Source organism: Helicoverpa armigera, chromosome 30 (assembly GCF_030705265.1).
Source record: "Helicoverpa armigera isolate CAAS_96S chromosome 30, ASM3070526v1, whole genome shotgun sequence".
Taxonomy (NCBI): domain Eukaryota; kingdom Metazoa; phylum Arthropoda; class Insecta; order Lepidoptera; family Noctuidae; genus Helicoverpa; species Helicoverpa armigera.
In genome coordinates, this window is record NC_087149.1 from 3,340,704 (window position 1) to 3,368,459 (window position 27,756).

A 27,756-nucleotide genomic window follows, 5' to 3' on the forward strand; every position below is an offset into this window, starting at 1 on the left:
TTATTGGAAGTAAATAAAAAAATGTGTGATTCATGGAAAGATAACAAGTTTTTCCGAGAAAATCAAAATCAATATAATTTTTAGTGCTGGCAAGAACGAGCCGCATTTTTCTTCTTTCATTTCATCGACGGACGACGAAGCGTTCGTTCGATCGTTTGTTCAACGTCATCTTTTATCCCTGTAATGTCTTATTTCTACGTCCCACATGCTTAGGGGTAACCGAATAAAGAAAAAATCCAAGAATCCCCGCACAAGAAGAAAAGTACGAGCGACGGCAAACGTAAATGTGAACTCAAAAGTGCGTGAATAAAATAACGAGGTTCTTGTCCGTCCGGTTCGATCTGGATTAGAGCAGTTTGGACCGCAAGTCGGGCTCCCTTCCCCTCGTATCCCTTTACTAGGAAGTTTAGTGGTGTGTTATTAAGACTTTATTTTAATTATATTTGTCTATTAGTGCGTTTTTGTGGTGTATTAGTTAAATAAAAGCAATCCAAAATGTCTGAAGAATCGTCAGCAGATCGTAATGTCGAAATATGGAAGATCAAGAAGCTGATCAAGAGCTTGGAAATGGCGAGAGGGTGAGTCTTTGAAAGTTTTTTAGTTTTTCATTTAAGTTTTGTTTGGGTTATGAAGTTTTCCGTGGCGTGTTTTTGGCCACATGATTGGCCGAAACTGCCAACAAGGCTGCGTCATTTTTCGCACATGCGCTTTGCGTGTTGCGTGACACGCTAGCAAGTGAACAGAAAGAAAGAACAGTAAAATTAGACATGCGCAAAATGTGTCATTGAAAAGAAATGAATGAAGTAGTTCTTTTCGCTCAACGAAGTAGTCCACTCATTTACTTCAGTACTTCATTTAGTTCACCAAATCTGAACGAGTCAATGAGTCACCTAGCTCTTAGGAAACATAATCGTAGTCTACTCATTTAGTTCAGTAAATCAAAACGAGTCAATCTGTAGTGTGAGGGATAAGTAACGACGAATGAATCACTTGATTTTTTATCTCGATATCTTGATTTTCCTTCATACTTTATGCAGGCTTAGGACTATCAACCGTGAAAATATTAATAAACACAAAATTATGTAGCTTTAAAGTAATTTAGATATATTTTAGTTTAGGTTGGCGTATTTAAAAATCGAAATATGTAGCCGATCCGATCTATGGAAGGATCCTGAACTAGTGAACTAAATGAAGTAGAGACACATTCGAAGGAGTAGTGAAGGAATGATACGTTTATTTTCGGAAGTGAAGTAGTCCATTTCCTTCAATCGTTCGCGAACTACCCATGTCTAAGTAAAATCAAGATGGAATAGCTTTGTTGGTGACGCAGGGGTTGCGTAGCGACTCAATACTTGGTTATGTTGTGATTTGCAACGTGCGGACATAGGGCGCCGCGCCGGTCCTACTCACGCGTCAAATTTTCACGTATGACACATACTGCTGCATTACTTTGGCAATATTGCCTTGTAAATGTCGTTCATAACATGTTTGCTGCTACTAATAACATTCTACAGTCTGTGGGAATCTTATAAATGCTGTACTGAAGACATACAAGTAGTTCTCATAACAATGCTGAAGGATTGCATATAACCTTTTTACTCATAAATATATGACAGCTGGGCCTGTGTTGCTGGTGTTAAATATTCACCCACAAAATAGGGGGAAAACTGATTAGGATGCCTTTTGAAGGTGTTAGTGAGGTTAGATGATACTAATAAATATAATTTGAGCTTTTATATGTGACATAAACAAACGTGCAAGTAAACAGGTTATTGCACAATTTAATTTATTTTCTTGCAACCCTGATGTTTAATGTTGCCAGTGAAAGTTTTTTTAACAGCTGTTTCCAGCGTTTGATCTGTTTCAAAAAGAAATGGCACCATTTTTAGGGTGCCATGATACATTTTTGAGATGTGAATATATTACCAACAATTCACCATGCTTTATCCCATGAAACAAGATAGTTAGATAGAGAAGTTTCACAGATATGTATTCTATAGATATGTATAGACACTGTTCAACAAATACTGAAAACTGCGAGCGAGAGTCCAACTCAGTTGGTTTTTTTATTTTATTTTAGGGCCAGTAAGTCTGACAACCAGTCTAACTGGGTAACCGAATAACTGCGTTCAACCTCATCCTCTGAGTCTTCCAGTCTAACCGGATGTAGCTGAGTACCAGTGCTTTACAAGAAGCGACTGCCCTATCTGACCCCCTCAACCTAGTTACCCGGGCAACCCAATACCCCATGGTTTGACTGGTGTCAGACTTACTGGCTTCTGTCTTCCTGCAACTACTGCCAAGGATGTTAAATGATATCCGGGACCTACAATTTAACGTGCCATGCGAAACACAGTCACTGGGTTCTACCTATACTTATAATATCAAGATACTGAAGATTTGTTTGCTTGATTGCGCTGACCTTCTGAACCAATGTAAAACCTGTCAGAAACCAGTATAATATGAAACTGTATAATATTAAAATTCCAAAACTTTCATAGTTAAACAGCCGAATAGAGGTTGTATTTGGTGTGTGAATAAGTGCTGAGGATCCAGGAAAATGTTTCTGGCCCACTTCTCAAAGAAGTTCCAAAGAGACTAAGGGGAAACTGTAGGAAATACAAATAAAGATTTCATTTTCCAATTTTATGTCAATTTCCTAGTGCCTGAAAAGAGAAAGTGTGATGAGCAATTAAGTTACCCAGCAAGAATTTATATTGTACTCATGCATGATCCATTCAAGAAGTCAGACAATAAAATCATGAATCATCATCATCCTCCGAGCCTTTTCCCAATCATGTTGGGGTCGGCTTCCAGTCTAACCGGATTCAGCTGAGTACCAGTGCTTTACAAGGAGCGACTGCCTATCTGGCCTCCTCAACCCAGTAACCCGGGCAACCCGATACCCCTTGGTTAGACTGGTGTCAGACTTACTGGCTTCTGACTACCCGTAACGACTGCCAAGGATGTTCAATGACAGCCATGAATCAATCAATTCAATCATGAATGATTATAAAATAAATACATTCCATAAGTAATATTCATAACAAAAGAGTTTCTATATGGCTTTAAAAGCCATCTTTACCAGTTTTCTCAGCATTTCTCGAGAGCATAAGCAATGCAATCCGGTTTGTTTGGCAAACAGCCGTCTAGCCGTCTCCCCTCCCTCCTCACGTCTACCCCCTCTGGGCCCGAGGGATCAGACGCCGGCCGTGCATACTTAGATGTGTATTCAACTATGCAGTCTGGTGCTTAATTGTGTTAGAGTTTGCAGTTTTGCTGTGCATTTACAATGTATATTTTGAAAGGCGAAGTAGCGATGCGGGAGAGCTTCTTCTTAGAGAGTTAATGGCGATATTTTAGAAGCCCAGTATTTCGCCACGCTCACGGCATTATCAGTAGCGGCAAGTAAATATTTCGCTGTGCAGGTGTTGGGTCACATAAGGTGGTTCATGGAGATTGGGGAGCTACTACCTACTTAATCTCCATCTATCAAATTATTGTAGAGAGAAGGAAAGGATGTTCTGCAGCCTGTTCAAATTACGGGAATGTTATAGGGAAAAAAATGCTTTTTATTCTAAACTTTCACAAAGCAGACCAGAGTCTTTTGGTATTGTTGAACTCCTATTCTTGGGAGGGCACGTAAAGCCTCCGAATGTTACTCAGTAGCAATTAGTTAGGCGGATTTCAGAAAACTGGTAGGTACTTGGGCTTGTTAGGTTATTAAACCTGCAGCTCTCTCGATAAGCAGGTTTAAACGCATCCTATGTCACCTCAACTTAAAGGATTGTACTTCGCAAATAGGCCGGAAAAGTTGTTGCCAACCAGTGACTTCTAACTACCTACGTAACTTTATAGTATTTTTGCACGTTTTGAATTGAATGCAAACGCGTTATTCATATTTTATAGGCGTTTGATTTATAGCTCATAAAACTAAGCCGCACGTGGCGTGTTCTACTTATCCTTGACTTTTCTAAGTTTTCCTTTGTTTTATAAGTAGGTAATGAATAGAGGGAAATGCGTTCTTCCGTTCTTTTGTTTTGAGAACCAAGCAAGAAACATTTGCGGAAAATTTTAAAGCTAGGTGTAGCTACGGACTAGTAGTTCCAACGATCGCGTAGCCATATCAAAAGCAGTCTGTATGTTATGTTCTGATGTTTCTAGTTCTATTACTGTAAATTTTTATTAAAATCCATTTTGCAAGAAAACCGGCCAAAGATCCGCCTATCCATCCAAACTTTCACGTTTATAACACTAGTGTGAAGGTGTGATTGTGTGATGAAAAAAACCTTTAAATGTAATTGTCAATGTAATTTCAGCTCTTTACAAAGCATACCTCATTCAGGTACCCGTTTTTTTTTAATAACACAACCTTCAAGAGTCCGCAATGCATACCTACATAAGCTCAACTGCGGTGAATATCCCGTGAACACAATTACAATGACACGTGGTTGTAAGTGTAAACCGCTGTTCAGTGCAGGGTCGTGGTCAGTCCGTAATACGATGACTTTGATCCTATATTAATATAGCTGTACTTTGTAGTACTGGCTGTTTCACGCGGTTTAATATGTGTTTTTAGGGGCCTAAACGCGTTAAAAAAAACATCTCATGAGTTCTACCTATTCCCATGCCATGTTTCTTCCAAATTGGTTTAGCCGAACCAATTTTTTACTGTGAAGCTTTGTGACTTATTACAGCGGTTATCCCTGCACAGGATGAAATGTCATTTTCATCTCAATAACGCCTATGTATAACGGCAGTAGGTATGCAATTTTGGCAAAATTGTGTGAATATGTCTATTTGTTCATTATGCCACGAATGGGCATAGACCATATCCTCAAAGGTTTCCATGGGAACTCAAGGCCGATTTGTTATTTTCAGGCTTTTAACATTAATTACCACCAAATTATTTCCCATGTACCTCGAATTCAAGTTCTTCAATTTACAATTCGAAACCTTTATCTTAGTAAGAAGAACTTTTCGCTGAATGAAAATTAACGAGTGCCCAGAAGTTACGTCTAGAAAGTTCCAAAGATTTCAATCTTGGTACTTCGACTAAGCCGCACACTTACAGAACAACACTAATCTGATTTAGTAGTCTAGACGCGCGTCGTATTTGCTTTTATACAATTTGTTTAGTACCGTTTTTTGAGGTATCACTCGTGACCCGAGGGAACTTTTTGCGCCCTTTAAAGATCCTCCAAAGTACCTACAAACATACAGGGTAACTCCATTGTTAAATTCGCGGTGCACACAACACAATACTAAGTCATTTTTTCAGAAAATCTATTTCCAAAATGATCTGCATAATGTGGCTCTTTATGCCATATGAAATTACTAGTTTTCCTAGTGGAATTTTAGCTTTTTTTCTTTGGATTTTGCTCCCTATTATGGGTCTGTCGTAGGCCTCTTCTTAACGACTAAAAACTGTTTTGTAGCCGCCTGAAATGTGACTTCATAAACTCTTTCGTTTTCTAAGAACTGTATCCTGAGAGATCTTTGAGACATAAAATATATTTGCTGCCCAGAAGCCATTGAAACTACTCGCTTTCGCAGTAGATGGACAAATAGCTAAACTTCAAGTACTAAAGGAGTAAAGTTACGTTAAACTTTTCCGAGTAAAAGTGGTAACGTGACGTTAGTAAAATGAATGATAGCCATACAGATCTATCATCCGTTCTCAACTCCCGGGAATGTAGTACATAGATACAGATTACATTTACTTCCTGGCTGCTCACCTTGGTGGCGTTTGATCATGACATTGAACGATATCAGCCAATTGTTTTATGTAACCAGTAGATCGTCTTTTGTTTTTGTGTGAAGTATGTACTAGGCAAGCGGTTTTGCTTGCATTGTTAAAACTGATTCGTAAAATCGCTTGAAAATTTGCAAATAATTATCTCCAGGACCTTACTACTATTATAAATGCGAAAGGTACTTTGTCTGTACGTCGTGCTTTCACGCCGAAACTACTGAACCGATTTTAATAGATACAAAGATAGCTAGAGCCTAACAAAAGATACTAGGATAACTTTTATTCGGGTGCTGGAAGTAGACAGGGGTAAAATCGCAGGTAACAGCTAGTTTTCTATAGTAATTTCTCCTAAATCGGCACAGGTGTTCTGCAGTGAAAGCGTAACAGCTACTTTCTCAAATTGTGGGTAGTTGTGAGTTTAGCAGCCATTTCGCTTTTTCGTTTCATTGCGTCCACTGAAGCCATCAACCATAAATAGACTAAAGTCTACTGTATGTCACTTTAAAAAAACTTAAACGGCGTGGGCTTTCGGCTTTCTCGGCTAGTAGCGTAAATTTTTTTCTGACCTTTTCAGATAGCCATAGCGTCAAAATTGTATCAATCCCAAACAAAACTCTTTTCTTCACCATTGAATACATTCTATAACTAACCTATCGTCCATAGAAGTTAACTTGGAATCTTTACAATAATAAAAGCATTCCGCGCTAGTTATGTCAAAGGTTATCTCTATATCAGCCAATGTCCATTCAGAGATCATTATGAATCTCCCCCGCGGACTGTTTGTTATGTGAACTATGATAAATAGCTGATAAAACGTAGGAATGTGATGACTGACTGCTATAACTTCCTAGCCATCATCCTCATCCTCCGAGCCTTTTCTCAAACTATGTTGGGGTCGGCTTCCAGTCTAACCGGATTCAGCTGAGTACCTGTGCTCTAAAAGAAGCAACTGCCTATCTGACCTCCTCAACCCAGTTACCCGGGCAACCCGATACCCCTTGGTTAGACTGGTGTCAGACTTACTGGCTTCTGACTAGCCGTAATGACTTCTTAGCCATAGCATTGTTAAGTTAACCATCTAGGGGTGGCAGTTTCTTTATTAACTTTGACTTCCCAAAAAGGAGGAGGTTCTCAATACGGCCGGTATTTTTTTTTATTTAGGATTGCCAACAGGATGAACACAATTACATGAGTTTTATAACAATCATTCAAATAATTACGTTGCTGATCTGTAACTGTATAATAGTCAAAATGTGCAAACAAAATACTACTTCATATGGCTTTGCCTTTTGCTTACTTTTGGGGTCGTCTTCCACTCTAACTAAATGCAGCTGAGTATCATTGTTTTACATGAAGCGACTGCCTATCTGACCACCCCAATTACCCTGAAAACCCTTGGTAAGATGGCTTGTCAGATGTTCTAGCTTTTGCCTCGTAACGACTGCCGAAGATGTTGAAATGACTAACACTGAAAGGTTATTTCGAATCTGTCAAGTACATAGTTAGGGTGCGTCTACTCGGTGCATAGCTGGAGCAAGTTAACATGCGCAAGTGACAAGAGCACGCGGGTGCATATTTTGCTTTGGCACATGGTTTTTAAAATTTATGTAACCTGCGCATGTGTAGATGCACTATTACTGTCGAGATTAGCACGTTGAAACAAACCACCTCTTCAGCTTTATAATATAAGCATAGACAAGTGATTTTATAAAATTTTATTTAAAATCCAAACCATTCTTCTTTAACTTAAATATAACTGAAGAGCCAACAATACAACAGTTGCCCTGTAATTACCGCTAAGTACGTTATTAATGGCGCCCCGCATAGGGTGGTGTTCCAACATAATTGTGTCTGCATTACGTGGGAGCCGCGTAGGGGTTTGTTAAAGGTCATTCGTGCTAATTTGATAGTTTATTCGAAACTCCTGTAATTGAAGTAGAATATTATTTTTTACTTACTAGTTGTTTCACTCGCGTACCGTCTTCTCGTACTAGGATAAAATATAGCCTATGTTACTTGGGGATATTGTAACAGTGAATCATGTTTCAAATCTGTTCGGTAGTTTAGAAAAATTAACCAACAAAAATCCTCTCGTGAATATTAGATTGGACGAAAAATCATTTTGTAAAAGCAGGCAGTATAATAGGTGTCAGAAACTTTTTACAAACAAATAGGTAAAAACGGCTTCAACATACCTGAATCCTTCTCCTCAGTCTGACAAATATTATGCTGAAAACCGCATCAAAATTGATTCAACCTAACGTTAGATAATCGCGCACAAACATACATACATGTCAAACTGAGACCTTCCTTTTTTAAGTCGGTTATAAAATATTCATTTACGCATTTAGTTGACCACTTTTGATAAAAGTAGGGGTCTGAGCGATCGATAGGTCGTTGGCAGGCTCAACCCCGAATGTCTATTGTTTGAATACAACCCCAACTTTTAGTTGAGTTTAGGCGACAATCTATTTATTATTCAAGTATTTTTTTTATAAACGATTAAACTGACATTTTTTTCTCTCTTTTAGATAAAGTTTATTTACTAACCACAATTACATTGAAATAAAATAACCATTCTAGTAAAAAAACCTAAAACCAAAAATATTTAAAAAATTTGTCTCCGTCGTTGTCGACTGGGAACGTGCTCAAGGAATAAAATTGAGGTTCTCAAATCAATTCGTGTTCTACTTCTACTACTTATCCTGCGTTTATTTACACAGTAAAACTCCAAAAATACAACAAGAATGCTAGTTTCCGCCAGCGATTTCACACGCATTCGGTGGGAACTACTTTGTTAACCAGCCTGATAATAAGCCTTCCTCGATAAATAGGCTATTTAACACTGATGTTCTGTTGTTCTGAATGTTCAAATCCGATCAGCACGTCTACTTCCTGAGATTAGCGCGATCAAGCAAACAAACAAACTAAACTAGCAGCGACTCGAAAGTTGAATCGCCAAAAAGTTTGGAGATATTCCACTACTAGCTAATCATATCCCATAGCATATCGTTAGTACCCAAAGGATCTTGGGTTCAATAAAGTTGTCCACTAACGGCCGTTCCCAATATTAAATCTTATTCTATCTCTAGTGAGAAAATCAACAGATAATAGAATGTTGGGAACGTCAGTAAGCCAGTGATCCTAACTTTCCTAAACACTTACATTGTTTGAAGAAAACTAACAAATTACCAATCTCTCTTTCAGAAACGGGACCTCAATGATATCCCTGATAATTCCGCCCAAGGATCAGATCTCGCGGGTGTCCAAGATGTTGGCGGACGAGTTCGGTACTGCCTCCAACATCAAGTCGCGAGTCAACCGGCTGTCCGTCTTGGGCGCCATCACTTCTGTACAGCATCGTCTCAAGCTGTATACTAAAGGTAACACACATATACTTATATACCCACTCATACACATATGTACTCCTATAGCGAGTCATGCACGTTCTAATATAGCCACTCATACACGTTCTGATGTGCCTACTCATACAAGTTCTGATATATATTCACTAATACACTTTCTGATATACCCACTCATACACGTTCTGATGTGCCCACCCATACACGTTCTGATATACCCACTCATACGCATACTGATGTACCCATTCATACACCTTATATACCCACTCACTCATGAGCAGATATACCCACTCATACACGTTCTGATATACCCACTCATACACGTTCTGATCACTCAAACATATTTTAATATACCCACTGACACATGAGCAAATATACCCACTCATACACCTTATATACCCACTCATACACATTCTAATATACCCACTCATGCACCTTCTTATATACTTCTTACTGATGTCTGATATACCCTCTCACACTTGTACCTACTCATATACCCACACACTCCCATCATTTATTCACTCATACATTGTAAAATTATGAGACACATTAAATAAATAGGTAGTCAGTCCTGGGTGGTTCCAGTTTCAGCACCCGCTTAAATTCAAAAGGAGAGTCGAACACAGTGTACTTGTTTTCTGCCTACTTAACAAATATGTAATGCTTTTGCCACTCAGTCACCGTCGTTTTCCTGTCATCACAAAGCAATAATACCAAATTCTCCATTCCAGTACCACCAAACGGCCTGGTCATCTACTGCGGTACCATCGTCACCGAAGAAGGCAAAGAAAAGAAGGTTAACATCGATTTCGAGCCGTTCAAGCCTATCAATACTTCTCTCTACCTATGCGACAATAAGTTTCATACAGAAGCTCTGACGGCACTACTGGCTGACGACAATAAGTTCGGTTTTATCGTCATGGACGGTAATGGAGCGCTTTTTGGTACGCTGCAGGGTAATACGAGGGAGGTATGTACCGCCTTTTATTTACTAAGACCCAGTTAACTACGTAATGTAATGATAAATCAAACCATATTCCAACGTATACTTGCTTCTGCCGGGGCTGCGGGATTGTGCGTAAGAGTTACCGCGGCCCTGGTACATACAGGGCATACGACGGAACACGACGGTTTTTAGTCAGTAAGAGTCTGACACTCCCTCACCGCTGTTAACCCACAGCGGGAGGGGTCATTTGATGATTTTTGACGTCGTTAAAAATAAAAAAGACGTATACTTACCGCCCATTGGTTAAATCCTCGATTTGACAACTGAAAATGGTTAGGTTCAAGTTAAATGATGCAACTGTCCGAAGCTTAATATTCTGTAACTGCAGACAATTACTACATAATAATGTTCAGTGCTCTCCAAACAACTGTTCATCTCTGAAGTTAGCTATTCAAGCGTAAAGCGCGACAAAATTTGCACATATGAAAACGCTATAAAATATCCGCATGACCTATTCCTTTTTTACGGGGTTTTCAACGAAGAGGAAAAGTCAATTTTTTGCAATTGAAACAAAAATGCATACAAGTTACCTACATTACTCAGTCATGCGACATTGCAATTTGTATGACGTCAACTGCTATTCTGGTTTAAATAGAAAGTGCTATTAAACCTTACTCCGCATGTAAGATGGATACGCTAATTTCCTGACTTCGTGGAAATGTAGGTGTATGTAGAATTATAAGAAAGAAAGGTCAAAATAAAACTTTATTGAGTTGACCACTTTAAAGTACATAGAGTTTGTAAGTAGTGGGTTAGGTTAGGTTATTTTTAGGGCTTATAATATTTTTCATTTGAATTGATAGAACTCCCGGAGTTAAAGAAATATGTCATAAATCACTGTGAGATATATTATTACAGCCAATGATAAGATCACGCCTCAAATCATATCTAATGTTAACTTAGGTAAAATGACAAAAAACATTTTATATTCGAATTTTCCTGCTTAGTTGTTAAAACCACTTCTAGCTTATCGGAAAATCCTAAACACAGTTTATTCATTTACGATGCCTGATAAAGGCTGTTAAGGTATACATCTATAGTACATAATATAATTAAGAGGAATCATTCTTACTACCCGTTCGGGGAAAAAACATAGCCGGGGATGGCGTAGCTTTCCAACAATGAAAGAATTTTTCAAATCGGTTTCGTATCTTCCGAGCCTTTAGAGTACCTACAAACGAGAAAAACAGAGTCCTCTTTATAAAATAGTGTACATTAGAACAACTGTTATATCATAAACATTTTCATTTAACTTTCAGGTACTCCACAAATTCACAGTCGACCTGCCGAAAAAGCACGGTCGTGGTGGTCAGTCCGCCTTGCGTTTCGCTCGTCTGCGTATGGAGAAACGTCACAACTACGTGCGTAAGGTCGCTGAGGTTGCCACCCAGTTGTTCATCAGCGCCGATCGGCCGAACGTTGCAGGCCTGATTCTTGCCGGTTCGGCCGACTTTAAGACTGAGCTGTCGCAGTCCGATATGTTTGATCCGGTAAGTTGGTCTTGAATTTATTGTTTGTTCGTCGTCACATATCTTTGCCACGCCAATTTGCTACTATACTCCATTTAGGTTACGTCTGACCTCCTCAACCATTACCTGAGCCGGTAAGACTGCTTGTCAGACTTTCGGACCTCGTAACTACCAATAAATATTGCTCTCGTCATGACAAGGTGGTCACCCTTTACCAACCAGTTCAAAGTGACAATGAAGAACATAAAATAAGAAAAAAAACTCCTAATGGTGGCCGTCTAAATTATACCCATAAAAGTATGAGGAGTTGGATACACTTGGGCCTTTGTAATGTAATGTGAGGAAACTGGTAGCAATTGGTAGCGGTTTTGCATAAAGAGGCCTCCTCTCGCACGAAGGATTAAACGTTAATCACCATGCTTGCTCAATGCGAATTGGTGATTTCAGAGACAAGTCCAGGTTTCCCCGAGATATTTTCCTTCACCTTTAATCAGTCATTGGTGTCCAAGATATACCTACTTAGAAAATACATACAAACACAAAAGTTGCATTGATACTTGCCTGACACACTGACTTGATACGTTGGTTCTTTACCCACCACAACTTCTCTGCACAAAGATATTCTCAATACTAATACCTGTTTATCTTCAACAGCGTCTGCAAGCCAAGATCATCAAGCTAGTGGACGTATCCTACGGCGGTGAGAACGGGTTCAACCAAGCCATCGAGCTGGCGGCCGAGTCGCTGCAGAACGTCAAGTTTATACAGGAGAAGAAACTCATTGGCAGATACTTTGATGAGATCTCACAGGTGCGTGTTAAATAGGTGTTACAAGCGATTTTATATGGGTTCTGAGGCGGAGACGAGCGTAGTTGAGAGGAAACGTGGAGATCGACCAATCACATTACATGAAAAAGATGAGATGTTGATTTCATGTAATGTGATTGGTCGATCCCCACACGTCTCCTCTCAGCTCCGCTCGTCTCCGCCTTAGTGGAACCGCAGCCTTTAGGAACTACTTAGATGGATAAAAAGTAGCTTATGTCTTTAGACTGTATTTAAGCCACACTGGCTGGCAGCTGCCGAATCTGAGCGAACGTTACGCTATGTATTTCCATAAATATCAATTTTTTTGTTCACATCTAACAGAAGATACGTCAGGCGTAATATGCATAGACGCTCACATTCGACGGCTGACAGTCAGTTTGGTTTGAACACAGCCTTACTCAGGCTCTAGACTATCTGTGTACCAAATTTAATTTACATTGATTGAGTATTTTGGGCTTGAAAGTTATGCATTTATAATACGGGCAGCGTTTTCATCCGCTTCCGGATAGAATTGAAATGTTATGCTGATGCTGAAAGCTGTGTTACTGCCAAGTTTCATCAAAATCCATTCAGCGGTTTTTGCATGAAGTAGTAGAAGAATAATTGTGTGATTAGTAACTTAACAAGTTGTATCAAAGCTACTACTTTTCAATATTCATTAAAATAAAGTCTAAATACATTATTGTTAATATTGTAGGACACAGGAAAGTACTGTTTCGGTGTAGACGACACACTGCGCGCTCTAGAGCTCGGCGCCGTCGAGACGCTCATCTGCTGGGAGAACTTGGACATACAGAGGTAATATACATATAATTAGAATATATTAACTCCTTTTACATGACTTCGGTGTCTCCTTCTTATCTAAAAGCAGTAAGAATACATGCACAAAAGTATGGCTCACCTACTTTCGCGGGATAAAACATGTAAACCAGAGTTTTACATGGAGTAACTGTGTACATATCTGACTAGGACGATAAGATTTTGGTAAAACTGGTTTTCGTACTTTCTGATCTACTTTTACCCATGTCCCATACTAACCACCTTTTACGTGGGACCCACAAAAATGTGCAAGCACGAAGGAAGCCGTCATTTCACAACCACTCTACCACACATCACCAATCTACGGACATACCACGTTTGCAGCATTGCTTAACTTTCTAATCAAACGATCCGTGCAGCTAGTACTCAGCTAAGATAAAGAACAGTTATAAAATCTTGAATACATTGTGTAATCCGATTCTCTCCTATGTATACAAGCTTTTATTTAAATTTCTTTGACTTATTTCGCTATGTATGTGTATTACAGATACGTGCTGAAGCTGCATGCTACCAACCAGGAGACCATCCTACATCTGACCCCCGAGCAGGAGAAGGACAAGTCACATTTCACCGACAAAGAGGTAACTTAAACAAGCCAGCTGTTACAAGCGGTTTCACCCACGTCCTGGGGACACTTCTTCCAGTGCCAGGATAAAATATAACCCGTGTGCAGTGTTAGATGTGTAGAGTGTAGCTTTCTAATAATGAAAGAAGTATTCAAATCGGTTCAGTACTTCCGGAGCCTAGTTGATGCAAACAAACATAGAATGTATGCTCCGTATGTAAAATAACTCTCAAGCAGATGTATTGCTAGTGTTAAGTATGCCTCAATTGTCACATGCATAAGACCATTGTTTGTTAGTTTTAAGTTATTTTAAATGTTATATGTTTGTGAAACAACCAAATGTTTCCTATTTATATTTTATATAATGAAGTATTTAACATTTTGAATAGAACCGGTTTATACAAACCTTAAATTTTTCCACCATCTTCTTCCCAGAAAAAAACATGAACACAAAAGGAAGTGGTGAAGTGTGGTTTTTTTAACGGATGTCTTTTGTAAACATGCCCTTCAAAAATTGCTGATTTTCAGCCTACTTTGAATAAATGACTTTTATCTTAATCACCTTTATCTTAATACAGGAATGAATTTTAAGCAGTGCACAAAAAAAAAACTGGTGGTCCAGAATCATTAATAGAACATATCTGTATAATCAGTAAAAACATTTTTTTCATCCTTTTGTCCGCCCTAAAATCAGCGAAATATGGATACCAACTATTCTTACGCGCTTGGGGCAGCGCTCGCGTCAGTAAACCGGTTTCGCGTTGCCGTGCCTACTATGACGACTGTGACCGTACAATCGATTACAAAATAAACATCTTTCGATATCAATAACTTTTCTTTTTTGTACTAAGACACGACAAAATAAAAATATACGTATCTATAAAACTTATTTAACTATAAGTTGACAAAGTTTGCGCACTGGATAAAATTCATTCCTGTATATTGTTTGTTCTTCCAGAGCGGCGTAGAACTGGAGCTGGTGGAATGCCAGCCGCTGCTGGAGTGGCTCGCCAACAACTACAAGTCGTTCGGCGCCACGCTGGAGATCATCACCGACAAGAGTCAGGAGGGCAGCCAGTTTGTGCGCGGCTTCGGTGGTATTGGCGGTATGTAGCTCACTTCATTCTTCATCTTCCCAGCCTTTTTTCCAACTATGTTGGGGTCGGCTTCCAGTCTAACCGGATGTAGCTGAGTACCAGTGCTTTGCAAGGAGCGACTGCTCTATCTGACCTCCTCAACCCGGTTACCCAGACAAACCAATAGACTTGGTTAGACTGGTGTTAGACTGTGTGGTGCTTCATTTTTATTATTAATTTGTTGTAAAGTTCTGGGGAGGTTTTTAGGAAAATCAGAAACATACGATACGCTCTATGTTCAGGGATTACAATGGGAAAATTTAAAAAAATTAAACTTAATAATACTCTGTTTATTCAGATATTAGGTTTGGAAAGGTGATGAAATGTGCCTGCATCATTTTTAGGACAGGTACTAGTTCGTTTAGTTTTGGATTAATACGAAGTATAAATAGCGGCCTTGGTTATTTGATAAACGATAAAGTCGAAGGGAAAAGATGCTAAGCACATTTTAATTTCCTTGTAATTTATAACCTTTTTTTTTTACTTATAACATAAAAAATGCTTTGGGTATCCTATAACAACCTTTTGATCTGTTATGTATGTTATCTTTAAAAATTACAACTGTGAAGATGGAATTTCACGAAACAATCAGTTTTCTCCATTTTAAATTTGCTTTGTCTGAAACGCATGTTGTCGTGAAGTTCCATAACAAAAGCTTAAAAACTAATGCCTTATTATTCTTATACTAACATGAACTTGTTTCTTTTTCTTATCCGCTGCTTGGTCGCCGTGGGATTCACGTAAATATAACAACCCTTTATCCCTACTGTCACCCTTGCTTTACCCCCGAAATGCATGGTTACCCATATATGCTCTGTTACCCCCAAACTGCGTGCCTAATATTTTCTGTTAACCTACAAACGCTCTTACCCTTTTATGTACTTGGTACCTTAAAATTGTTTGACCCCAATGTGTTCTGTTGCCCCTGAAATGCCTCGTTACCCCAATCACGCATTGTTACCCCCTTCCATGCATCTGTTACCCTCGTATGTGTATTTACCCCCGAAACGCTTTGTTAACGATGATGTTATGTTACCTCTGATATGCCTCGTTACCCTTATAATGCATTGCTACCCTTTTCATGTCATGTTACCCCCGATACGTATTGTTACCCCCTTTAACAAAACAGGAATTCTTCGTTACAAAGTGGATTTTCAATCTCTACAGCTAGACGAACCGCTGGACGATGTAGACCTAGACGATTATTAAAAGATACACGTTTCACTTATCTCAGGAGAAAACATAAAAATCGCCATTACAACACTCTCTTAGTATAGGACTTATTGATTGCCGTACTTTTTCGTGTGTCGTTACGGGTGGACGCTGCGTTCTTTTTTCGAACTTCAAAAAATAAAAATTGTCTTCGGATAAAAAAAATCTAATCTGGGTAACGGCCTGTAATATCCATTTGTAAGTAAAGAAAGGAGGTTGATAAACTTTCAAACATTAATGGCCGGTCCCAAGTAATAGGATAAAATTGTAACTTAATATGCATAAATTCTGGCCCAATTTGAGGAACTGGTAACATCCATACATTTTAGTCTCGAAAACTAAAGATGTTGTAAATGTTCAAGTAGTATAGAATGGTTTGACATGACGTCCACTTTTATCTATATGTTTTGTCTCAATCATTTGACTTCAGTATGGGCCAATTTCACTAACAGTTGATTTACAAAGTATACACATATTTGTTTGATTTATAAGATGATTTTAAGAATACACTACGCGAGAATTTTCGTAAAATCTATATCTTGCCCAACCTTGCATTGGAAACCAATCGTTTTAGGAAATAAAGTTCTCAAGTAATATGTTTACCACCGATTTTTGAAAGTAGTTTCAATTAAAACCAAAAATATATCTCGAAGGTAATAATTGGCCTACATATCTAACTAAAAAAAAAAACGCAGCGTCATAACGCCTAAAACGACGTTTTCTTTTGTCTAGTTAATACTCCTAGTACTAGTTTAAACCTCTTTCTCATTAATTTATTGATATTTTATTATATTCTCATTGCTTTAGTACACACCACGCCGTCTATACAGTCTCCCTTCACTTATTTAGCTCTTTCATTTGTTTGTTTTCGATGTTGAACATCGGGATTATTACGAAGTTGCACGAAGTTATACGAAGTTTTACGAGGTTACACGAAGTTTTACGAACGGTCCTGATGGATTGTTTTGAGGCAACTACCAGTGCCGGACTAAGCAAGCTCGGGGCCCCTTACTCTAAAAAAAAAAATGCCAGTTCAGTAATATAAAATTAGGTTTATGGGGCCTCATTAGGGGAAGAAGGACCCGTAGCAATTGCCACTCTTGCTATATGGTTAATTCGTCTCTGGCAACTACTGTCTTTATGTCCTTTCTAATAAGGTTTAAGATCTCCATACCAAGTATATTTCGAAACGGTGTTACCCTTTAAGCTTAATATGAATACGAAGGGAATTTACCGACATTGCTAAGGAGAGTGATGTCTTAAAACGCACAGGCTCCGGGTGTACACTATTCCCTCACTCCCAAAGTCGAGATTTGATAAATCCAATCACCATCTTGATACAGAGCAGATTTAATACTTTTTGCTTATTTTTCAATATGCAAGTTACTGCCTAATAGATAGATCTATAACATGGTAAATATGTTGCAAATAATGTCAGTTCACGCCAATGATCCTGGGCCTTGCCGGGATCCGATCCCAAGGATAATAGTTCCAAGTCCAACCCAGCTTGCCTAACTACTAGGCTACGCCGAGTCTTCTATAGACTGTGAAATTCCGTACCTTATTCGAAAAGGACATTACATACATAGTTATATTAAAATAGGTAAAATATTTAGTGGCCTTATTAATACGAAACTAACGTTACACAATGGCAGTTGAAAGTATTTTAAGGGCTGTTCCCTATATTCGATCTATCTCTTAGATTGCCTACCAGGGTTAGAATTTTGACATACTAATTCCTATCTCTGGTAGGCAAAATAAAAGATGGATATAATATAAGGAACGGCCGTTAGTCATTAAACCAATTAAATGTAGTATTTAAAATAATATTGAGAGATTTTTTATACAAAAAAAGCATAAGACGCGGGTTTTTTTGCAAGTAAAACGTAATAATCCCGATTTATAGTTATTCCTTTTTATTGTACTTCTCTAATATGCAACAGTATATCTATAGATCATTTATATATCAGCAATAATAATATACATAAAAATAACTTTAAAAATATAGTGGGTACACGTTTTGAAATTGTTTGTTTAAAAAGCAACTAACATTTTTATAAGAAAGTGAAAATGAGTGTGCTAGACACATGCGCTCCAAGCAATTATCAAGCATCAGCCTTTTTTTATCGTCCCACTGCTGGGCTGCGGCCTCCTCTCACACGGAGTAGGATTGAGCGTTAATCACCACGCTTGCTCAATGCGGGTTGCTGATTTCAGACTTTAAAGTCTAGGTTTCCTCGAGATGTTTTCCTTCACATTTACTAAATCATTGGTGTTTAAAATATACTTAGAAAGAACATATAAACTTGGAAAAGTTACATTAGTAATTAAAAATAATTAATGACATGGTTTAATCCTACTTTAGTTTGAACTTATTTAGTGCAAAAATTGGCCCATCGAAAATGAAATATAATGTTCCTAAAACTCAAAACTAAATATCAAAACGTGTACTTAACTATTTACAATATATATAAAATTATATATTATATTTGTTGTCCAGAAATATTCGTGTACAAAAAGTATTTACCATATAAATATAGATTTTCATTTAAATACATATTTATATTATGGACTTTGTGTGTATTTAGTTTTTGTCAATTTCATCTTGATTTTTTAGAGAAAAGTATGATCGTAGCCTATGGTATGTGTTGTGCAGATGCGTATATATTTTTAGTCTAGTTAACTTGTACTATGCATGTAGAGATTGCGAGGACTGGGTGGGGCATTTCAATATCCAATCTGGGACTTTGGATTTGCTCATCAAACGCGTCATAATTAATGCGATTTCTAAACGTTAATCGTATTAATATTTTATACCGAATAAATATAATATAATAAACAAAAATAAAGAAATACTTACCTGGTCATTTTCTGCGGTTTTCATAGAATACGTATTTTCAACAACTTCTGATCCTTACATGATGTTAGGTTCCAGTCAATTAGTCAGAAAATCCTTCATACTTGCAAGTCTCTATAAAAAGAGATGTATTCTTACTATGAAGGGGTGTCTCAATTTTGATATATTATGTATGTTTTTTCATAAATGTTACCCTCTCAGTCCTGCGCTGGCTCCTCAGTACTATGAAAAAGGCTTGAAACAAATGAAACTCGAATGAATTAATATTCATATACACTTGTAAAGTTTGATGTTTTTTTATTTGACGAATGCATCAAAGTGAGATAGCTATACACATCTGCTGAACGATAAAGTGAGACAGCAATAGGTTTATCAGTGTCTTCGCTAGTGCTTTTTCATTTTAACCCCTCTGCTCGACAAGATTTTGACATATGACTATACCGTTGATTCGGCGGGATATTTTGAATCGCGACATGGAAGTCAAAAATGTGTACTAACTTTCAACACATGAATTCTAAGTCCGTAATGCCTGATTAGAAGTATTTTACCTATAACTTTAGAGCTCACTTATTTGACAACAACGTGCAAAGGTCAAATGGGGTCAGTTAATTCAGAAAAATATAATAATTACGGTGTTTTTAAGTCTATCGAAAAGTTAGGCATTTCAAATTTGGTGAAAACTTACCAATAAATAATCGCACCACTTTCTCAAACACAACACAAACGTCATATTTATAACATTTTCAATCCATTGCAATACATTTCGTGCACTTATTTATGTTCAATAACTAAAAAATCAGCACATAAAATACACAATAAAAATGAACAATATTTACAAGACCAAAGTCACAGACAAGTAGAGTTTGGAATAGAGTTTTATTTTATTTTTTCAATCATCGGTTTGCATTCGATACCTAAATCGGATATTTATTATAAATAATCGAATACCAATTTTATATATTTTTTTTAATAGCAACTTATTTCAATTTTATTTATTAATTTTAAATTATAGGTTCAATTTGTTTTTGTTGTTAAGAAAAACGATATTTAAGTTTTATGACAGTTTTTAGCATTAAATTTTTATATGTATTATTTATTTTGGTGTTGCGTCATTCGTAATAATTTTTAACTTTAATTGAATTTTTATTACCTATTACGGAATTTTAATTTATTCTTATATTATTTCTGAACAATTCTAAGATTTTTGTTTCGGCGGAGGGTAAGCCTGCTCATAGAGGTATTTAGCCTACTTCAATCGATCTCAGTGGCACTTGGAGAGGCCTATGTCCAGCAGTGGACTGCGATAGGCTGATGATGATGATGATGAGGGTAAGCCTGGTGTTCTGAAATATAATGCAATTTGTAACTACCAAAGTAATGTACTTATTTGATGATGAGAAACAATAATAATAATTGATTGATTTTAAAGTCACCAAATATTTTTAACCGAATCCCAAAAAGGAGGTGGTTCTCAATTTGGATGTTTGTTTTTGGTCGAAAGGGTATATTCCCCATATTTGTTATTAGGTCCAGGATCTGATGATGGAAACCTTGAGAAATCGAGGGCAACTCTCGAAAATTGTAAGCATAGATAAGGTTATAACTTGACACTCAGATGTATGTCTGATAACACTATGAAACAGTAAAGGTTTGGAGCTGACCTGATGATGGAGACCAGAGAAGGTCGAGGGATCTCGACAACCGAACTTCTCTCGTCTCCGTCTCCTTCACTGTTGCAGAGGCCTCGTAAATACGAATAATATAAGCACAAACACGAGAAAGTTTAAATATTCAGTTGTCGAGTTCCCTCGAACTTCACTGGTCTCCATCATCAGTTCAGCTCAAAACCTTCACTGTTGAATAGTGCTACCAGGCAAACACCTGAGTGATAAGATTTCAACCTATGTATTTCTGCAACTTTCGAAAGTCGTCCTCGATTTCTCAAGGTTCCATCATCAGATCCTGACCTGATGATAACGGGACCACCTCGGAAGTATACGCTATCAAACAAAAAAAGAATCATTAAAATCGATAAATAAATGGCTGAGTAATCGCGTAACAAACATACAAAAAAAAACGGTCGAATTGAGAACCTCCGCTTTTTGGGAAGTCGGTTAAAAATAAGTCGGTGGCGGCCATCTTTCCATCTTGGACCAGCTTTCGATGAACAGCGAACTATTTGCCCTTTCAAACAATGAAATCGTCATAAAATTTTGCGATAACTACACCTAACTACGGCTCTCGTCAAATAGCTTTGCCGCTCAGTTAAAAGTTGGAAGTAACGAATCGCCATTAAGTTTGGCAGGTCTACAGGAATCCTGCACATAAAACACCCGAAGAAATAAATAAGTCTTCATTTGCCGTCTTCAGAAACCCTAAAAACCGAAGATTTTTTTTATTCCGGCTACAACGTATTTTCTACCACTGATTTTCTAGCATTTTTTTCAAAATAAATTAAGTCATTTTACTTTTCCTAATTTATTTTCAGATTATGGTAAGTACCTATACAAAAGTGCAATTTAGTAATATAATAATATAAAATTATTAAATCGATTCTTTATTTTAACGAATCGGATCATTCGATGCAAAACTTCTATCACCGTCGCCATCTTGTCTATGCGTCTTCAAATTTAAAAAAACAACTAATGTAAACAAACATGGCGAGTTCGATCAGAATTCCCGGTAATTACGATTGGATTTTAAAAAGGTATATTTCTAACGGGATGCTAAATATGAAAGGTTTGAATGCGAAAAAATAATTTAAATTTATTTAGTTATTTTATTTAGTACTCACAAATGTGGTTTGATTGGAAAGAAAATAAATATGAGCGTAAATAATTAGGAAAGTGTATGACTGATTCGCAGACCCCAATTGGGGTCTAAACCGAGCTTACGGTGACATTGATGTTCAGACCCCGATTGGGGTCCGCTACGGATTTGACGGTTAAGCTTACGTTAGTTTGTGTGACTTATAATGTTTTTTTGTAGTAATATATTAAAAACTACCTTAAGCACAATTAAAATCGGGTTTGAGAAATAATAATGAACGAATTTAAGCGACTGTTCTCAAAAGCCAGCCAGCTTTACTGCGCAGGACATACTATAGTGCACGAGCATCGCTTGGACACAGGTGCACTCACTATTCCTTCACTCTCATAGCCCGACGGGATGCTAATCCGACACGACTGGAGAGAGGTCGGTCGCAAGACTGACTTAGTGTGACACGGGTGTATCACCATAAACCTGAAAAAAGTTTACCAAATATGTAATATGATTTCCCCGTTAGCACGTTAATGTCGGTCCTGCGCCTGATCTCTCTCCGGTTGTGTCGGACTTCCGTCCCATCGTGCTACGAGAGTGAAGGAATAGTGAGTGCACCTGTGTCCAAGCAAATCCTGGTGCACTACAATATATACTACGCAGCTGGCTAATCTTGTACGAGAACCGCTTGGCCGACAATCGGCTGTAGACGCCATTATTATTATTACGATTTCCCTTCAATTTGTGCTAAAGGTACTTAATACTTAACTTTTTGTTATGCCAATAGCACCCTTTACCTCTGAAGAATAGAGTAGAATATAACTTAGCTACGAAAATTGTTATAACCTTATCAGCGATCCTGGAACGAGCCTACTACTAGTTGACATTTATATCTATTTATAAGAAATAATGTTTGTTATACGCGCAGTTTAAATATGGTATTTATACGGTGTAATAATTTAAAGAGATTCGGAAATCATACTATGTACAAGACATGCTAAAAATCACACAATATGAATGTATCAAGTGTACTTTAAAGTTAAATATGAATAGCTTTTACTGGCAACCTCGCACAGTGAGGATTGCATAGTGAACGAAATGACGAGCGGAGATGTCATAACGGAAAATCTCCTAAGAAAGTAGCGCGACAAAATGCGAGTGTTCGGGGGACGAGGAACGTTACTAGCTCCGCCCTTAGACGCCTTCCTTGGGATTCGCCTACTGTTTGTAAATCCAAGAATCTTCGGCAGACGCTTCGTTAGTTGACTCGTGAGTGAACGTTTTTGTCACCGTACGTATTTGACCTAGAATGAGGCCTGACCTACCAGCCGTGTGACATCTCTGGTCATCTTTCCTCCTCCGTGGTCAGTTGTAATTAAAACAAAATGAACTTTAACACTATAGCAATATTGTTGGAATGCTAGTTTTAGTATATACATTACATATATAGTAGTTGTTTTCTATATAACTCTGTATCTTAGCCTAATTAGTCAGTTCACTTAATAGCGATCCGAATTTTTATATGACTTCCAAAAACGGTAACTTCGGTTGTAAGAAATTTCTTTACGAAAATGAACGATATTAGTCCAGAAAAGTGCCGTCTGACCTCCGTCATTTCACAAGTAAGTTTTTCTAGTCTTTCACACCATCCATCGTTTCTTTGGTCACTTCTTTCCTCTTCAATGTGATAATACTTCTGATGTGTAAATCGAAAAAACTCTTGTAAAAAAAACTTGTAAAAGAACAATGTCAGGTTTCGGCCCACCCAATCAACTTTTAAAACTAAATTCTCACGGACACAAAGTTCTTTACTACAACAATTTAAATATAAAATACTAACTTCTTATCAAATATTTAATTGTTATCTAGAACTTTTCCAAAAAAAAAAATCATTTTAATAAGTTATTATTTTGTTTATCGAGTTCAGGTTTTTCGTTTTAATAATTTGGTTTTGAGAAGTTCAATGCAAAAGTGGAAAACATAGAAAAGCTTCTGACATTAAACTACACAAAAAACTATCACTATCCATGAAATATTTTTATTGAGCCTAAGTTACTATGGACGTCTGATATTGTTCTTTTTATTTGTAATAGTCTTGGTTTTCGATTACGGTGCCTATAAAAACTACACATGAAAAGTAGCAGTACAAAACCGACAGAAACTCGGATCGTTAATCAGCAAACGGATAAAGAAATAAAATGCCTTAAAACATTATATCCAAAATTAAAATAAATATATTCTAAAATAAAAAACAGTTTAAACATATTTAAGATCCATATAATATATATTGTAACTTGCATGTAATATTACATAGTTTATTGATAGATCAATACGCTTAATATATAAAAGTATGAAAGTACATAATAAAGGGACATACATATTGATTTGAATATAGAAATATACGTAAGGAGTTTTAGATTTAGCTTTTTAACAAATTAAGGCGCAGGAAGTATGGCCATTACACACAAGAAAATATATACTAAGTGTAACGGTAAATGCTCAAAACAATTAAAACAAATTCTAATATAGGTATTTTTTTTTTCGAAAATATCCATTAAAAATATTGCCCTGTCTATTTATGAATAGGTCAAGCCAAGCGTCGCCACGTTGTCACAGACCCAAGAAATGATCAGAATTGCCAGTAGAATATAAACAGCAAAAGCAAAGTTTTTTCTTTCACAAGTTTGTCTATTTGAAAATCTACTGATGTTTTAAGCATTTAACGTTACACGAAATCACAAGTATATCTAATGAAATAATTCGCCAAAGTAATACTATTTTGCCAGGTATCCGAAAGAAAGTATGATAGTCTAGGCGTAGGCAATAGTTTTTTTTTGTATCGACAGCGTGAGTTGCCAGGGTCGTCTTTATACAATTCCTAGTGTAAGTTTCTCAAATCCGCCTGACAGCCACTGAAAACCGACTTATACCGGTGAAGTTAGTGTTGCAAAAAAACCGTTTTTTTTCTAATGTGAAAAAAAACCTTGAAAAAAAACCCTGATAAAAAACTGTTTTTTTTCTGGGCCTGGTTATTTTCAAGAGCATAATAACCCTAAAATTATTAGGGCATTTACCGTTAAAGATTAATACTTAAGATTACAAGATAGTCTTAGGTTTATTCTTGAATCTACGGTACTTTTCTGATAAAAATATTGGCAACATTCATTGATATTAACTCAACGAAAGGGAAATTTTGAAAATTGAACTAAAACTTACGCTAGAAAAAAAAACAAATTTAGAAAAAAAACAACGATGCAAAATTTTTTTTCATGTTTTTTTTCAAAGAAGTGAAAAAAAACAAATCGTTTTTTTTTCATTTTACATCACTAGGTGAAGTATAATTTCAAACGCTGTATCATTATAACAGTTGTCAAAAACTGTTACGTTTCTCTTTACTTTCATTGCTGTATTGTATTACTGGAGAAAATCATAATTAAATTGTTCAGTGCCTTCTTTGTAAACTTTTCTGCTCAATATAAACGTCCAGACTGTTTACTCTTGCCAGGGCCATCGGGGACCTAGCCTATACTTTTATCTGCGACATACCTAGATATTTTTCACAAGAAATAATCTTCAAAAACGTTGCCAGTGAAAATTATCATAAAATTGCCTGAAACATTGTGTATGTCTTCTCTGAGCATTATTAACAAGAAAGTAGGCTATATTCACTTTGAAATAAATTGAAATATCATTTAGTACAGTCAACTTCAGGTTAGTGGTAACAGTTTTATAGTAAAATCGTACTTATTCATCATCATCATCATCATCAGCCTATCGCAGTCCACTGCTGGACATAGGCCTCTCCAAGTGCACGCCACTGAGATCTATTTTCGGCTTCTCGTAAAAAATAAAATAAAATCGTACTTATTACTATTGAGTTAAGGTGCATGACAGTTACCACTGATGTGCAGTCTACAGTACACAGTTTCAAGACACCCTGGCAGCCATGGGTATCCAAAAAAGTACCCCAAAAACGTAACAAGGACTTAGGACATTATAGATCAAGCAAATAGGTCGTTTACCTAGTAATAGTCTCATTACATTTTATATACACGTTTTTTACATTTTTATTAGTCCTTCATGACATTAAAAGTAAAAAGAAAAAAAAAAGTATTTATAATAAGGTCGAATATTTCTGGACAAGTTTATACGACAGTCTTATTTATTATTCATCATAAAGGAATATAATGAAAAGCATATTGTAAGGGGTTTCGAGTGTAGGAGAAAGTTTTTTACGAAATTGAAAACTGTTGAATTATAAAAAAAAAGGAAATGACAACTTTGAGAGAAGGACCAAGATAATTTCAAACTTAAAAAAAAGATTGGAATTCAACGAATGTGCAAGTTTTTTTTTTAAGAATAATTCAAAATGAAGGCCATGTTTTCATTTCTTTTAGTATCGAAAAAGGTTACATTAAAATTAATTATGAAAGAACAATGTTTCAATTTTAGTGCAATAAGAAATGACGAGCTATGGAAAAGGAATTAAGAATTATTAAGTTAATAATTAAGGGTGTGTTAAAATTTAAGGCGTGCGTTACATACAAGTTGGATTGTATGCTTTTCTTATATATAAAAGAGTTTGCAATGGTATATGTTTCTTATTATTATGCCCCTAACCTTTTTTAACAAATTTCCTAACCAAATCAATGACAAGGATTAACATGTAAGTTTTTGAAGTTTTATTTGAATGATCAATGATCATCATTCAGCTCTCAACCACTGACATTATTATATTTTATCCTGATTTTTTTTTTCAATTCAGTCGATTTTTTGACACAGTAAAGTAACTCATTGAACGATTATATTATTAAAATTTTCTTACAAATATTTTCTGTTAACAAGCTGATTTATTTTTCTCAATAGTTGATGTATCTAAACAAGCCTGAAGTTTTTCTTAGCTTTGCTATAGATGTTTTCATTCTTAAAACATCTGATTCTCAGCCATATTTATGCTACAAAATACTTCAGTCTAAACATTAAAAAGCTATTTAAATTACACTGTCATGAACATAATTAATATACAACATGTATTTTTAAAGAATTTTCTTTTTACTAACATGCTAACTGAGGAGACGAGGTAATTTTGACATAACCTTGTTTTTAATGTGTGTTGTGCTTTTTTTACAAGCTTTTATTTAACTTGCAATGTATGTATGTATCTATCTATGTATGTGTGTGTTCGGGTGGAATTTTACAACTCAATTTTATTTCAATAATTCTTGCATGGAACTTCTAAGATACAGTTTCTTTATATCAAAGAAAAATGTATGATATTTAATATGATATGTCTTTTATTTTGCATGTTTTAAAAACATACAATCTGGCAGTTTTATGGTTCAGTTGATAACTGAATTTTCCTTTGAAAACTGACAACTATCAACTGCAAAAAATTTCGGTACACCTGTTTTCTTTTTATTATTATACTTTTTTTATTTATTTTTCCATCGCCGGATAATTTTTATCTGAAGAATAAGGGTTCGTTCAGGTAGACCGGGTCGGAGAGCATCGGCGCGCATTTTTCTTTTCACACAGACCGGAGCCGATCGGCTGCGCGAGCATTAAAGAGCATGCAAACGGACCCAAACGTCAAGAAAAAGTACACGATCGCGTATTATTTCACACCGAGCGCCTTCGAGCATTCTCAATGACAAAAGCATGCAAAAATAAACCTTATTTCTAATACTAAGTACCTACTCAATTTTCAACGTGTTAAGAATTTGCTCTGCTCTCCGACCCGGTCTGTCTGAACGGACCCTAATATATTTGACACAAATTCCTCAGATGTTGTGGTAATTTAAAAAAAATGTAGTTTGATTTATTTCTAATTTTAATAAACTTGTTCGCAGGTCTTCTCCGCTACAAGGTAGACTTCCAATCCATGCAGCTCGATGACGAGGAGATCGACAACTTGTACGACATCGACGACTATTAATCGCGTCCGTCGCAATGTCGCAACTGTGTGCCGTGTCGCACGGCGCTCGATG

At 36.7% G+C, this 27,756-nt stretch overlaps 1 protein-coding gene across 2 annotated transcripts; it reads left to right on the forward strand.

Annotated features, from left to right (window-relative positions):
• The first annotated feature begins 77 nt into the window (after window positions 1-77).
• On the forward strand, window positions 78-27,756 carry LOC110382858 (eukaryotic peptide chain release factor subunit 1). Of its 2 annotated transcripts, none has more exons than XM_021343561.3 (9): window positions 78-578; window positions 8,963-9,138; window positions 9,849-10,087; window positions 11,383-11,613; window positions 12,247-12,402; window positions 13,118-13,218; window positions 13,727-13,820; window positions 14,763-14,910; window positions 16,070-16,317. In XM_021343561.3, the coding sequence occupies exons 1-9, from the start codon at window positions 496-498 to the stop codon at window positions 16,147-16,149; spliced, it is 1,308 nt and encodes a 435-aa protein (XP_021199236.1). In that variant the 5' UTR covers window positions 78-495; the 3' UTR covers window positions 16,150-16,317. The 2 variants fall into 2 exon arrangements, with proteins under 2 accessions (XP_021199236.1, XP_049704160.1); XM_049848203.2 differs by lacking the exon at window positions 16,070-16,317 and adding an exon at window positions 27,619-27,756 and having other exon boundaries at window positions 79-578.